The 17,304-nt window shown below is 33.6% G+C and overlaps 1 protein-coding gene across 1 annotated transcript in view; it reads right to left on the reverse strand.

Annotated features, from left to right (window-relative positions):
- Positions 1-5,697: 5,697 nt before the first annotated feature.
- Positions 5,698-17,304, reverse strand: part of LOC149799769 (uncharacterized) — a 62,031-nt gene continuing 50,424 nt past the window's right edge. Inside the window, exon 4 of the mRNA XM_089957128.1 lies at positions 5,698-9,474. Within this exon, the coding sequence (XP_089813254.1) occupies positions 8,920-9,474 (555 nt within the window). The 3' untranslated portion in view covers positions 5,698-8,919. The remainder of the gene's footprint in view (positions 9,475-17,304) is intronic.

Below are 17,304 nucleotides of genomic sequence, written 5' to 3' on the forward strand. Positions count from 1 at the left end.
TCACGTCACGATCAATCGGAAAAAGTAACAATAAATGCAATTTTTTAAAATTCAGTTTGCTGTATTAATTGCGTGTTATGTAGTCCTAAAATGTAAGACATATCTTCTGTTATTCATATTTTGATGCCAAGATTTACTACCTAAATAACGGCGTTGGGTAGCGTGTTAAGATGTTGACTGACATCAGAACGAGAGAAAACAATTTCAAGAATATTTCACACAATTGGAAGCAAATATCGAAGCATTTCCACAAATTAAAGTCATGTTGATTTAAGGGTACTTTATTTACTGTTATGCCTTTTTTCGAATAAATTCAAATTCGCTTATATGCAGATGGGCGTTTTTTCAGTTGGTTGGAATGCGTTGAAAGCCAGAAATGCTAAACTTGGCTACAAGGATTATACATATCTTGAACGAAAGGAAGCTTACTAAACACTTGCATCAATATTATTATATTTTTTATTCCTTTCTTAAAAGAAACATTCTGCAACCGGCCTCCATCGCATTCCAATCAGCTGAGCGGAAGATGGAAATCGATCCGTCGTATATTGTCAGCTTTTGATTCCATCAAGATAAAGACAGCAAACTTAGCATAACGAATTAGATTTTAATTTATGGAAGAGAGACAACATGGGCGGCCAAGTGTTGAGATATTCCAAAAAACTGTGTCCTCTTGTTCTCCTGTCAGTACCATAGGGAACACGCTACACAAGGCCGTTATTTAAATAGGAAGACGTAGCACCATAACAAAAATGTCATGTAATAAGTCTTACATTGTCTGTCTAGTAATATTAATTAGCTACAATGTCGTAGCCTCGACGAGATAGGGATAATAAAATTAGAACTAGGAATATATAGGTTGCACATTTATTGCTCTTATTACGTTTTCATGCCACCGATCTTAGCATAAATTACGCTTATACCTCTCCCATGGAAGTTATGTTCTTTTTTAACTGATTAGCATACATTTAAGTTATTGAAGTAAAATATATTCTGAATAACAATCTCAATAATTGTCAGAACTTCCCAACCCAAACTCCCTTCATGGTACAATAGCACATAACAAATAACTATTTACATTCAATTTGACTTTATTGTCTAAACACACGAAATATTAAAGTAAAATTCGTAATGGCTATGTAAGCGTTTAGAACCGATTATTTCAGTAATGGGTGTCATTATTTTTCAAAATTTGATTCTACATACCTTTACAATTCACTTTATTTGGATCGTCATATCCCTATTCCTTTTGAAACTCATTTTTCTACACGTTGAGATAATTACATACTGTAAACTCAATATCTGAGAACAATGACATACTTGGACATGATCGAAATAAATTTGTGCTCCAGTGCGGTCTGGATTGAATGTCGCACGCTGTGATGCCACAATGAAAGATACGCATGTTGATAAATACATTCGTACTGCTCTAAAGTATGACGATTAGAATAGACGAGATCTTTTCTTGATCTGGTTTAGTACCACTATACAGATCGATAGCGATCGCTAATTTTCATCTGGAAACTTCATGCCGATAGTTAAGGTGCAGGGGATTCAATAACAAGGGCTCATATAATTTAGTTAAACAAAATTGGTACTAAATTTTTAAATCACATTTCATATTTAAGAAGAGACTTCAATGTTCCCTTTATGCATATTTGTGCGTCAGAGACGCACGTAGGAAATATTTGACGTACACATTTTATGCCGTGCATATTTTTGACGCAAAGGATTCATATGACGCATTCAAGATTTCTTCAATCTCTAAGGCATAAGATGAGGATTGGAATCGCATATACATAGAGCATGGGCATTATTATGACGGAGTAACTTCCCGTAATATTGTGAGCTCTCAAGCGATTTCCATCATGAACAGGAACAATTCATACAGACCACATGGCTCGGTATCTTTGATTACCTTTTGACTACATACAGTTATACACCTACCATGCAATAATACTATATAATACATCTATCAAGTCACAAGTTTCAATAAAAGTAAATTTAGAAAAGGGACGCTACGCATACATTATGCCTTAATTTATTGTTCCTGGTGATGAATGATACAGAGACTAATCTTCCCAAATAGGTTACATCAACATTTTTTCATATCATTTTCTCAGGATAATTCTATTGTTATATACTGTAGGTTGATGTTTGTTGTGTTTTTTTTTTTGAACTACTAAATACATCAGTGCTCCAAATATCCATTATCCATACCCACAGGGCCTCTGTAATTTCAGATAGGGACCGTCCTATATTTCTAATTGATATACCCGTCGGGCTTGTAAAACGAATCAGATTTGCCTAAGAAAACTCCGATGCGCTGATGAAATGCGGCTATTTAATTTCAAAATGTTGGAAGACTAACAAATTATTTATATTTATCCTCATGTATGCCTTTTAGCCTTATGAAGATCGTCTACGTAGCACTTAACTTCTATGGAAAGCTGTACACTTTGTGTTCAAAGTGAAGTATGTGATCCATGAATGGGGATCATATTTCCTGGGCTATTAGTGCTTACGTACCTGTAACGTACATGTGAGTCAAAAATGTCTTTTTGGATATTTATGAGCCTGAATCCAGCCAAAGCCAGTCTTTGCCTACCGAAACTGTCCAAATCGCAACAGGTACAATGATGAGTAGTTGCGTAACGTACCTGAGGCTAGCGTTCATACGTTTATCCAAAAGCTGTTGTAATCTGAATACTTTAGGCAACATGCGGGATGCTATTTGAGGAATTATAAGTAAGAAAGGGATAAAGCATAGTTATGATGGCTCTTGAGTCGTTGATTAAAATTTGACCATCTTTTTTGTTGGAGTTGAGATAAAAGGCCTGACTAAAAATTATTTTGGAAAAGCCACTTGAGTAAGTATGTATATCGTCTTGTTTAACTGCTTTTGCATTGTTGAAATTGTTTAAAGTTAAGGTCAATAATGATATAAAAAATGCACCTGCCCTTTGCTCACGCTAACACTAACGTGTTGAAACGCTGCTTACTGGATAAACATATTAGCGGCATCTATTAACAACAACACTGTACATATAAACTGTACATCAATTCAGGATTCAGATGCTATTAAACATAACACTGTTGATCCACTGAGTATTAATGATATTGATTGTGTAATCAGATCCAGGTAAACCTAAGGACATGGAGGAAAATAGTGTTGTGTCATAAATCTTTTGAGATCCAAATAAACACAAAGTAAATTCAATAGTTTTTTTTTGTTTTGTAGTGTACCAATAGCAATGGTTTGTGACAATGTTAAAAAGGGACAATTTTGGACATAAGCAAATAGTTCCGGGCTAGTATAATTAGATTTTGGGAATGTGCTTTTATTAAAATACAACATTCCTGGGCCTGTGTGTAAAACAGTTTCTTTTATTACTGTAAATGATAATGAACCTTCATTTTAGAAACAAAATGGTTATGTCAACAGGGTGTCAACAGCCATCTCTTCAATCTGTAGTATTTTGGGGTATATGTAGAAAAGTTAGAATATGACTTGTGTCGAATAGGTGTCGTAATTGATAAATCATTTCATAGTGTTACAGAGGTCTATATAGATAGAAGAAGAATGGTTGGTTAAAACTAATGCAACATTCTGTAGCATTGATCAGGCTCTACACCAAAAGTAAGACTAGCGGATGTGTTTCAGCAGAAGCGTAATTGTGGGCTCTGTGTGGATAGAACAATATTCATTGTCAACTGGGTGTTATATAGCTACAGTATGACGTACAGTTGTGTAGTGTCTATGAAGCTAGAGTACTGGCATGATTACTTGTGTCAGTTTGGTGCGGGATGAAAATACATGTAGTTAAAGTATTACTGTTTATTCAGCTTAGTTTTCCAACTGCTATATTATTCCATAGTGTTACGGAGTTTATGTAGATAGACAAAACTGGTTTAGTCTTCTTGTGTGTTAAAGTGAATGTATCATTATATATTATGTTCGGGTCTATATCAATAGAGTGAGACTGGTTGTTTCAGCTGGATTCTCTAACTGTTGCATAATTATGTTATTGTTGTAGAGTCCATATATGTAAAACGACCGGTTGGTTCAGTTGGGTGCAACAGTGAATGCATCATTCTATACTAGTTTTGAATTCATATCCCTAGATTAAAATTAATCACTCCATAGCGTTATGATTTGTAATGGACGAACTAAGTTGTATTGCCCCTAGTTGAAGTCGCAGTAATGTCGCGGACTTTCACTGCAGCACATGGAACTCACCTGTTTGCCCAGCTGCAGCACATAGCGCATTTGCTCATTTTTAAGTTGTACACAATGCCGTTTAATATTCAAAAAGACTCGCCCACTTAGACGCAATCGCAGACGTGTATTGCGAGAGGATAAATATTCAGAACAAAGAATGCTTCGACACTTAAGATGTTTCACAAATTGTAAAACATTCATTATAGTAATTTTAATATGAGAGAAATTCTGCTTTTAGACACAAAGCATGGGAAAACAAATTGCACTTAAGTATTAGCGGGTTTCATTCTGCCAGTCATATTTAAAGTGTTTGCTTAAAAAGTTCACACGCAATGAAATATACATAGCGCTATCCAGTTTTAAACAACGGATAGGCCAGCCCGTTTAGTAATTGCGACCCAAATATATGCGACACATTTTCTTAGGAACCAGACACGTATTTACTTGAATCCATTACCTACGGTTTGTACAAAGGCTCTACAAGCAACTTGATTCCGAATTCTATAACCAACAGCTTAATACATGTACTTAGAATATGTGGTTAGGTCTTCTGCTCAGTTTACATGTAGTATTACAAAATAAACGAGTGAAATTGATGAAAATTGAAACGTTTTGAACACTCTCAGGAGGAGATAAATATGTATGTTAGTTTCTCCTGTGAATGAATTTAAACCATATTATCATCGTTTGCAACTCAACGGAAATGCCTGCAATTATAAAAATGTAGTTGTAAAATGGGTATCCACGTTAAATACGAGTGTATGTACAGTACAAAAATATCCTCCTCTTTTGTACGTATGTTTTTTAAGGCTTTATCTAATTGGAATTTCTTCTTGTTCATACATCTTTTCCTCCCTTGTTTTACTTATAAGCTTTACATATATCTATCAAAAATGCCTCCAGAGTTTCTACATAGATTCATTCTTTAATTCTCGATTAAGATTTTAAGGAAGGCTAAACGATTATAATATACATACTCGGTGCGAAATTAATGGTTAAGATAACCTGTATCCTGATTAAGGGACATTTATGTGGAGAAAATGCCTCGAAGCACATCCTTTTGATTCCTCCAACTGTTTCCACTATCGTTAATAAATAACTTCATATGTTGTGTACAGGTCCTTTTAATGCACACTATATTTCATTTTCTCCAACGTTACAATTAATATCTACGGAAAATTAAATAGTGGTCTGACACCTATATTGTTTAATAAACAGTTGTAGATTTCTTCCTGGTGTTGCAAAATATTATCTTTCTATTACTGACGCTTAGGCAGACATAGACACACACACACACACAAACACACTTTTTCAGAGACGAACAAGAAATACAGAATATGCAACACAAACATATATATTTTTCGATATTATTCAAAATTTCAAAACAGAAATACATGCATATATAAAAACGGATTTGAAAATGTACGACTCAAAACAAACGCAAATACATTTCCAAGGAAATTAGTCAGCATGAATAGAATATATTGTTATTTATTCAGAGTACATTGCTTTCTTTAAAATTATGTTATGTTGTATACATTAATTATTAGGTCATCGGAGATACAGTGATACAATCTTTATTTAATTAAGATTCTCGATAATCACTTATATATAATGATGCGAATAAATATCGTGACAATGGAGTTAATAAGTGTACATAACTCTGATATATTTGATTATTTGATGTTCTGGCCACATAACTCTGATATATTTGATGTTCTGGCCCTAGTTTCGATAATATTCTAAACATGTCTTTAAATTGACATATTAAATTATCTTCCATACTTCAGATTACATCAATATGTGTGACAGAGGCAGAGTTAGTGGTCAAAATGTCACGCCGCTTTTTATCTTGAATATTTAACGCATTGAAATAATTGAGCATTATGTACCAAGCAATACAAATATCATTCAAATCTCTTATTTGAGAGAGACATTAGGACTTTGGGATGCATCTTTCATCTGTGCTTGAACAGGCTTAGACTGATAATACGTACGTCGATTAATGAGAGCATGTATATACAGCAGGATACATGTATGAAAATAGCATTAGTTATGTTTTAAGTCATATCTTATAATTAAAATTTCTAAATACTTTATGACTCTCGTTGTCCCATGTCTATATGCCTGTCAGTGCACTTCTTGTAACCATTTTCTAACTGTCTGCATCAGGGTAAAAGTTACTTTTATGTACTAGCCCTGGGAAAACTTCATTTAGTCTACCAGATGGATCACGGATAGAAGTTATTTCCTTTACAGTGTTATGTATATTTAATTAGCATTGTTTGTTACCCAGTTTTCTATTTTTTATTTCTTTGTATGCTATTGATAATATAGCATTTTATGTTGGATTTGGCCTTATCCAAAATCCCGTTCGTTTTCTACCTGACTTGAGTCATTGATACTGATTTTGTAAACATCAAAGTTTTTTTGTTTTTTTTTAAATCTGAGTCTAGAACTTTAGAAACTCCCCATGAATTATTGGGTCTACTTGTTGTTTACTACATTTTATATTATAAGTTTAGTAATAGATTTATAATTATAACTAAGATGTTATCTTGTAAATATTCAGTGCCTTTTAGAAGGAAACTTTACATTAGGTAATATTTTTCTTTATTTGGGGGGTGGTTTACAAAATGTTAGTTGTGACACGAGGTAACGTAGAGGGCTATATAATCTTGTTTCTCTAGCAATTAATTGTTCGTGCCGTAAGATCTTAGCAGAATCAGTTGTATTTATTTTGTGCCCAGTAATGCATTTGGGATGGTATTTATCGATGAAATTGAAAAATTCAAGCGAATCTTTTCTGGAAATACAATGTGCGCTTACATTCTTTGAAATAGAGACTTGAATTTATAGTAAAATTTCAAATACGGTTTTTATTTTTGTATTGTATTATTGTGATACAACAAAAGACTGTTTGCAAATCATCACGACACCACAAGCACATCAACACTTTCAGCGTTGGATTTAATTTTGATTTACACTAAAGTTTATTCAGAACTTTAATCATGAGGACTTATGTCTGTCATTATAGAATTATGTGAAATTTAATTCGCAATACCGTAAGTTCCTTCTTTATATTTTCTCTTAGTATTCTAGGGAACAAAATTCTTTTTTCAACTTTACAAATCTTGCTGCTTCTCACTCTTTTTTTATACGTACCTTAAGATCATAATCTTAAAAGAAAATTGGAGGTTGTCCTTGGGATACAAATGTCTATCAAATATCTCAGAAAACTTTGCTCGTTGTTCTTGAAATTAAAATTCACTTTGTTTTGGAAATTGCTCAGCCCCAGGTATTAATTCATATTTTTGAAAATTGTAATGAAACCAACAAGCTTTCACAACGTCATCTCAAGTGGAGAACGTTATTTCTCATCCTACCCAGAAAAACCTAGTCCCTTTGAAAGAGGATTAATTTCTCCAGTTTGCCAGAAAATGTGGTCTTCCTGAGACAAACGTTTCTTTAACGAAGCAAGAAATAACAATATTTGGTGAAACATAATGTTTTGTATAAACGTGTTTTAGATTTGATTGGTGAGTTTCCATCTATCTCTGACTTAAACATTATGGAACTGAGGTTAAAATACAGGAATGAAATAGCGTTAAGAACGATTGAGCCTCAAGAAAGACAAAAATACAAATGTAGTTAGAGAAAGAGGACACAGAGAGATAAATATAGTTGCTAAAGACTGTTGGAACATCACCACGACACGGCTCACCACAGGCATGGTAACACATTGAGCGTTGCATGTCATTTGGATTTCCACCCTAGTTTAATCAAAACACTAATCATTAGAACTTGTGGCTGTAATTCCAGGATTGTTTGCGTTTTTATTCCTAATACCGTAAGTTCCTTTGTTTTCATGTTCACTTTGTATTAGAAAGAAATCGTTTATGTACCGAATTTTAGAAACCTTGTTGCTTCTGATTCGTTTATATTACTTATTTTAACACTTTACAGTCATATGAACATGAAAATAGATACGGTTTGTCTTCGCCAAATTCTAATATAAAACAAATCTTTGTACAGTATCAACAAAGAATAAAGATATCAATATATATGTGTACTCAACAATATCTTCTAACTGGTTTTTGATATCTGGATTAGCTAAGCTCAGTTTTTCAAGTTTCAGCAGATTAACTTGGGTCTACTCCCGTTCTTGTTTAACTTCTATCAAAGCAATTTTACTCTTTTCGAGATTAGCGTCGGTCATTATTGTGAACTCATTTCAAGTCCTATCACTACGCTCAAGAGTCTCTATTTTCCCACAACTGTAGGGAGAGAAACTGGAATTTTCCTTCAATCTAAGCCATACCTTCTCTTTATCTCCCTTAATAACCTTTGGGGTGTAGCTGACTTCTCACCAATTTCAAATGGCGGATTGTTTGGTGGCGATGTAACGGTTGCATTGCTCAGTCTAACTTTGACCTTTGTGTCTGTATCTAGGCATAGCCTATTGGAGTGATAATATCCCGAGACACTTTTATCTAGGCCTGAAACTTCGATTGATCTGGATTTGTTTCGACATATTATTTACTTACTATTACGAATTGACATAACATGTATTGTATTCATCCACGTACAAATTTGCACCGTGTGTGTGTGTGTGTGTGTGTGTGTGTGTGTGTGTAAATATCATCAAAAAAGAGAGTGAGAGATAGGTGAGAAAGAAAAAATATCAAGAAAATATGTTATGCACTGCGCAACGGTCTTTGGCTTTTAGTCCCATTTGTTGCATTTTGTTGTTCAAGCATACGGAAATATTGAAATTGATCACCTCTCCTTGCCTCAACCAAACCTTTGGGAAACATAACAACATCATATCTTCCATATAATCGCCAGAGTATTATGCTGAGTACTGCCTGTTCATAGCGTTGACATGCTCCAAGCGCCCAGTCCTCTGGAGCCGGACAATGCAACATCTGTTGTGATCTGTTATTAACCATACAGCCGAAGGTTAAAGCGCAAGATACCCAAGGACGCATAATGTACTCCAATGTAAAATTGCTTCTCTTCACCAAAATTCCACCAGTTGCACATGACGGTTTGTTTACAAACAGACATGGGTCTTCATTAAGGAAGTGAAATGTATCGGGGTCAATTGTAACTGCTAGAGAGTAACCAAAATCCCAAGAAGCGAGTCCGTATTTTTCCACTTTTATCTCTAGCTCAGCAAATAAATTCATATTTATGAATCTCATCGATGCATCCAACCAAAATACGTAGCCAAACTCATTTAAAAGGATCTGAAAGTAATAATAACACCAATAATAATAATAACTAGCCAAAAGTCTATATTGAATATTGTTTGAGATATATATTTAGCATCTTTATTTACAATTGGTCAAATAGTATCTAAGATTTTATTAATTCAGTATTTTATCTCCAACATCTGAATATATATATATATATATATATATATATATATATATATATATATATATATATATATATATATATATATATATATATATATATATATTTCCACGAGGGCTGATCAAAACTGTATGGACAAACGCTGTACAAATACATTCCTTAACTATTCTAATATGAATGGTCCTTCTTAAGGTAATTTACTTTCGACTAAATGCACTTCTTCATCCTATGAACCGTGTCCTGAACACTTGAAGCAGCCTGTCACGTGTCAGCATTTGTTGCGACCCGGTGACTGCATTCCTTTAGTTCTTCTCTGCCATGCTATGATTTCGCCGTAAGTAATCGTTCAATATGGGAAAAAAACAGAAATCTAAAGGATTGCTAGGCCACGTTATAGAGTTGCTGGGGTGAGGGGGACTTATCCATGTGCAAATTGATGCCAAATTTCAACAGGTGGCCATCCGTTTGAAAATAGCTTAACGTAAATTCTCTCTGATTAATGTGGCATTTGATTGTTGCAGCACATAATGCACATAACTTTTCCAGTAGAATTGGCAATGCGTTCTTTTTATAAACAATTGTGCATTTGTATGCTTCTGTACACTACTTTGTCTCTTACTCTCGGGTTGATGGTAGTGCATCCAAGTTTCATTACATGCAATGATCTCATTTGAGAAATTAAAGCTTATGGTTAATATCGGTATAAACATTCCCTGCAGATCGATGCCCTTAAAACCTTTTGTAAATCAACATCTCTTTAGCAATCTGTCTTTTCTTTTCTGGTTTTAGAATGGAATCGGTATCCACTGCATGGGACAGACAGACCGGGGACCAGCAAGAAACCATGCGCGTTTAAATAACAGTCATAGAGAATCTGTCATCGATACACATTGAGAGCTGGAAATACGGAATAGAAATGTCATTTATGAACGCATGGCTTAATAGGAATTATACAAGGAGTATCAGTGGTAAAATACAGTCGGAATTAATCATTTCGGATTAAGCCAGAGAAGCATCCCCGCATTGTACTCAGCCACAAGTTTTGAAGAACGAGGAACCAGGATCAGCATTCCGCTGTGAAAGCATGTAAAGATAATCGATACAAATAATGAATTATATCCGTGCTGACGTGAGACGCCTGAATGATAAATCCGATAGCTTAGAGGATGCGATTAAAGAACTAAAAAAAGACTCAATAAAAGATTTAAAGACGCATAGCATCGACTTGTACGAAACATGTGAATGACCTCACTGAATCAATGTTCAGCCTACAAGCAAAACATTTGAAACATGAGAATCAGGAAATATAATCACGCATAGACAACTTGATATCCTATGATCTTCCATAAATCAGATAAGACAGTAGAACGACACGGTAATCATGATATGAGAATATATAAAGCAAACACAGTACATAGAGGAGACGCAAATTGAAAACGAACGCGCTTACATCCTACATTGAAACGTAGTCCAGGGACAGCAATTAGTAAGTTGTCTAGCTTTACAGATGAGTAACCAGTTTTACAACAGAACCGTGAAACAAGGAACAGGCGGACAAGAGAGAAAGAGAAGTAGCAGCAACGTGAACAACGAATATCAAACTGTTTTGGCGATATCTGAACCACATACCCGAGTATCTGAAGACTTCCCAGAAAGAGTGTGCCAGGCACTAACTGGTATATAACCTTTCTTCAACCAGGCGCGCATGGAAGGTATAGCAGGTTGCTTGAAATAGGACCCACTGGTTATAAATATAACTGCATATGTGTCCAATGATGGGCTGCAGGATATGGCAGTATATAGGATAGACAGGCGTCTGGCCGAGGACATTTATCGCATGTGATGCATGATGTGCAGGGGATTAGTGAAATCAAGTTTTTTATTTGGAATATCACAGGTTTAACAAAACGAAAACAATCTATTTGATGAACATTCTAATTTCAGTAGTACTAATGTTGTTGTTGTTGTTGTTCTAGGGTTTAACGCCATTTTCAGCACAAGATAGGCTATACATGGCGACCAGTATAACTGGTGGAGGAAGAACTCTTAAAAACCGAGGGAAGAACCACCGACCCACGAGAAGCTACTGGCAGGCTTTCTCACGTACCCACGCTAGCCGAGCCTTGGATTCGAACCCACGCAGACAGAGATGAGATGTCAGTGATCCGTAACGGTGAGCGCTTTAGACCACTCGGCCACTCGGGGCTCAGTAGTAGTAATGTAATTAATTGTATGCGTTACTGGTAATTTTTGCACTGGTCGACACTTTGGTCCGTGATAAAATCAACATATTTGGTTTCACAAGTGTCAGATATATACAACTTATTCTTACACGTCATTCTGGTGGTATTGCTATATTTGCAACGAACAAATAAGACATACTTTCAATATCTGTAAACGTGAGAGTATATAAAACAATGTCTTGTTCAAATTCTCCATTTTGTATACAAACACTTTAGGATGACATATTTTGGGGCGTTCTAAATCTGTAACATGAACACGCATCAGTACATGGAGAAGATTTGTTTTCCATCACATAAACTAAACAGCACACTATCGTGTTATGTATCAACATTACTCATTTATAATTGGTGGAAATTTCAATGTGTATACCTCCACAGCATTTGATTATGTTATACATGGTAGTAACCAGATCAGTGATAATAATATTACGCACGTCGAGGATACAGATTTACAGGGATTAGCAAATAAGGACAAAAAAGAGCTAGGTCACTATGATCAGAATTTACTGAACTTGTCAGCTATCTGAATGAGGAAGTTTTGATGATAAAGGTGTTGTGAACTTTACATGAATACAAAATAACAGCTAGAAGCACGGACTACGTACTTATCATTACTTAGAAACTTCAGAAATGGTAACACGACAGATAGCTTGGCTTTATATAGCACTGCCAAGATATGCATCAGGAACAAACGCAAGCTGCACAGAGACAATGAAAAGGCAAGTCTTGAGAAAGCAATTTCAGCATCAATTCTGGAGACTATTAAAATGTCCAAACAATACGAATAATACAAATTAACATCACCGGATGGTACCAGTACTTTTTAGAATCAAATAATATATAATATCAGATGGACGAAACTTTCAGATTGAATGAAACAACTAATATTCATCATGAACATTAGGACGGTAACATTGCTAAATACGAGAGTAGCATGCTAAAATAAGTATGAAGTTGGTAAAATAGGTGGAATTTATGTCCTTTCGAGTGAGTTTTTAAGGCCACTAGAAATCTTAGATACTTATCTTATTGTCTATTTCCAATAAATAATTTGATCTTGGATACTTCCCGAAGTGTTGGACCACGTCTGTTATAGCTCCCTTTCACAAAAAGGGAAATATAAATATGCCTGACAGTTCGAGAGGGGTTAGCCTTTTACCCATCCACAGCAAAATATTTACCTCATTTTTAAAATAAAGATTATCTAACTAAATCAAAGAAAAATATATTTTACGTTACGATCAAACTGCTTTTAGAAGTGGATATTCCATTGTAGATAACATAAAGCTCATTGACACATAAATATCTTAGGAAACATAGAAGTATGATTTTTGTCCTTTTGTTAATTATAGAAAAGTGTAAGTAAAATGAAAACGATATTAAAAGCCATAAAAGACAATATCAAAACCTGTGTAAACTCCAAAATGGCGTGACATAAATATTAACTCTCCTGATAGGGTATGGCAAGGATGTGTTTACCCAGCTATTTTATTTTCTTTACTTACAAATGATTTATAGGTAACAACAATAGCGGTGCAAGGTTTGAATTTGTTAATTAAGTTCCACTGTGGTATACAAAATGTTTTGGTTGCCTTTGTGGAAACCGCTACTTAACTTCACGAATGGTAAATAAATTAAACGAATGCTGCAACATCTGGAAACTAAGCTAAATCTGGGAGGAAACACATACAATTGTAGTTCGAAAGGGAGATATCTGAAAAGACATGAAAGTTGGTATTCTAATGATAGCATGATAGAGATATTATGTTTTTACAGATATCGTCACTGTTTATTTTCTTCTAAAATATCATCTAGTGTGAGTCCAAAACCTTTAGCCGCTCAAGGGTTAAGTCACTTTAATGTTCGAAGACTAACGATAATCGATTTGGTAAACTAGCTACAAAGACTCTTTTCCATATTGGTATTAAAATAAACTCCAAACGCTTTTATTTATAATGCGTTAGGTAGATTACCGATGCAAGTTGTAAGGTATGGAAGAGTTCTGAGGATTTGATTTTAATTAGTACAGATGACTGATGACTGATTTCCAAAACAACGATTACGTACAAATGACAAAGGGAGAAACTGTAAATAAATAAGTAAAGTTAAAAAATACTTTTTTACATACGGAATGGGGAGATGATTGAGTTAGTCAATGGGGTGGGGTTGAGAAAATATATTGCATTATATTTAAAAAATGTTGAATATATATTTTGCAACACAAACTAAATGCAGTGCTTAATTCAATGGATACATTGCGACTCTATAATAAGATAAGGAACGATCTGAGTTGCCTATACTACATAGATTGTTCGAATCCTTCGTACAGTGTAAGCTTGTTATACTTGTTCAGAAATATAACCTAGTCCATAATTGCAAATATTGATATAACAATCTTCATTATTTTTCCTATTATCTAAGAAACTCTATCAAACTTAGAGAGTCAGTGTATCAATTTTATCATTGTTATGTTTTGTGGTTGTACCAAATTTTAATCCATGCATGTAATTTGGGCCGATGTCTTGTGTTGCAAATAAAGATCATTATTATTTTAAAAAATATTATTATTATTATTATTATTATTATTATAGGGACAGACAAACACACAAATGCACGCAGCTTAACAGCATCGGTCCAAACATTACAAGGACAAAGTGATGGTCTTTTAAAAGGTTTGGTAATTAAATTTTCAAATTTACAGTTTGTACAATTCTTCAGAGCATTTCTTTACCTTTGTTTACAATTTTGTTTAAGTTAACTTACTGAAAAAGTTTGAATTTGTCAAACTTTGTCTCCAATCATATACATTTTTATACAATGTTAACTTTTTTCAGTCTTTTCTACATTTCGACGAGTATTTATTCTGTAGCTCTCTTCACGTTATTAACTTGGAAAATGCTTATTAATTTCTTTAAAAACTTGTCATCTTCCTAGGTTTTCAATCATATTACTATTATTTCAATGTCGTTCGCAACTTTTAAAACTTCCTTCTACAATTTGTTGTTTTATAACATAAAAACAATTGTATTCACATTTTTAAACATGTATTTTTCTCCAATATTTAAACTTGATAGTTTTACAGTTTTTAATTTGTTTATATTGTTTAAAAAATTATGTTTCTATTTTTGTTTCAAATATTTGTGTTTGCATTTTGACTATTGTATTTTTCAGATTCTATATTTTATACAACTTTAGAATTTTGTTTCCATATGTTTCCTAATTTTTCATCTAAACAACACTTGTACAAAATACCATTTGCTGCAATTATATTCTTCCTAAATTTGTTTCTAATTTTTATATTATTTTGATAGTTTCTAACATATTTTCGTCTTCTCTTGTCTTCAATAAATCGAGTGTAAATTTTTTGACAGATTTTGAGTTTTACTGTTGCTTTAATCTAAGCGGTATTATCAAAGTAATTTCCGTTTGTTTGCAATCAATATTATATTTCTGTCAGTTTCATTGTTTTATTAAGACTTTCATTGTATGCCATATATTTAGATAATATACAGTTTTTTAAGTTATAGTTATATTCCGTGCCTATTTATTGATATTTGTATTTTACACGCGTCCATTTTTATCCTGATATCCAAATATCTCATTATGTTACGAGGATGGAACAATTGGCAGTGATATACTTAGAGCTCATCGTAACAATCTGATATATTGCCAAGTAATCGCTTTATTATGCGACACTGTTATTGTAAGCAATGTCTTTAATTAAATAACAAAAAGCTATAAATGTTCGTAATCTTTGATTCGTAACAACAATATTATTATCAAATCGAAAAGGAAAAATTACTAACGGCACTATAAGCAATATAATAGAAGAAGTAAGTTCGCAGATGAATGCTCGTTTAAAACATACGGTTATCTAAGGAAAATAGTACAGTTCAAAATTCATAAATATGAGTTTGCAGATATCACCTGCTAAACACACATCTAAACACATATTTGATGCGTCACGGAAGATGGGACCTTCCAGAAATAATTAAGTTTCTTAGGGAGTATGTACACGTATGGCAATAGAATATGAATGTTGCATTACCTTTTCACTGTTAAACATGAACTGAATATACAACTAGTGTTGCCATTGTTGTATCTATTGTTGTTTTGCTGTTGTTGCTTTATATTTCTCTTTCGTTACTATTACTATTACTATTATTATTATTATTATTATTATTATTATTATTATTAGCAGTAGTAGTAGTAGTATTGACAATATGAATGTGGATCATTATGTTGAAATATATGTAGCTAATTACGCGATTAAATATATTCTAAAAACATAATAAAATTTTTCTTTTCTTTCATTCCTTATATGTTCTTATTGGACTAAACACTATACAAGTTGTCCAAAATGTTTTGATTATGCTAATAATAGATGCATAAAGATAAAAGTGTGAAGTAACTAACATCGTCACCAACCTGCACCCACGGCGTAGTTTTAATACACATAGTTTGTTACTTCTTTGGTGATATTATTAATGTTTGTGATATCGTTACTGCCTTACATATTGAATGTGCACTGTAAACATGTAGCATCAAGTCGTATGTTTCCATTTGTGTTCAGAATCGCTACTATCAAATGTACAAAAATAAATTACACAATTGTTTCACTATAAAGAGAGTGAAATTTAACCTGAGCAGACTTTCTTGACTAAAAATAGCAAGATTTTGTTAGAGATTTAAGATCTGTATAAACCGTACTTTCAATAACCTGATTTATTTGTTGGGGGAGAAACAATCGTTTAGAAATTACATAGGTTCTCCATTTTCGAAAACAATGCGTATTAGATTCTTAAACTAAAACGTACTGAAGACGAACAAAAAGAAACTTAACACGTCTATGGGCGAAGAACTATCCACGAGTCGTTGTGGGAATTTAGGATAATATTTTGATGAAAATAAAAACAAAGTATGTGATAGTAGAGTGAACGAAAGTAACATGGTATTCACTATGTAGCTATGTAAACTGCAGTCGTATCCAATATAAGCAATGATAAGATCACTGACCCGACTGAAACGTAACATATCCCGGATGAACAATATAACCTTTGTTCCTTAGTTTCGTTAGAATTTCCTATGCACCACTTCTGCTTCGGCAAGGATAATGGTAACCTGTCTATGCCTGTCTCACTTTGCGGACTTAACTGAACATCTAATGTCATAAAGTTCGGCTTCGTGGTGCATTGTAGCCGTTTGGCAAAAATACAAGTAAGGGATATTGACTCACCACAGACAATGAAGACCTTTAGATACAAAAGCATATATATGCACACCTTTTTTGTACAAAACGTACACTCATGTAAACTTGTTATACACGTTAATCAGTCCCAGATGACTTCAAGTTTTATATTTCATATGTCCTCACAGACTAAAATTATTTTGACCGTATCTTGATCACTTTGTATCGACCTAAAAGCTCCGTATTTCTACAATATTATCAATGATTGC

The sequence above is a fragment of the Sinohyriopsis cumingii genome, chromosome 5 (genome assembly GCF_028554795.1).
Source record: "Sinohyriopsis cumingii isolate HCF-2022 chromosome 5, ASM2855479v2, whole genome shotgun sequence".
In the NCBI taxonomy this organism is placed as follows: Eukaryota; Metazoa; Mollusca; class Bivalvia; order Unionida; family Unionidae; genus Sinohyriopsis; species Sinohyriopsis cumingii.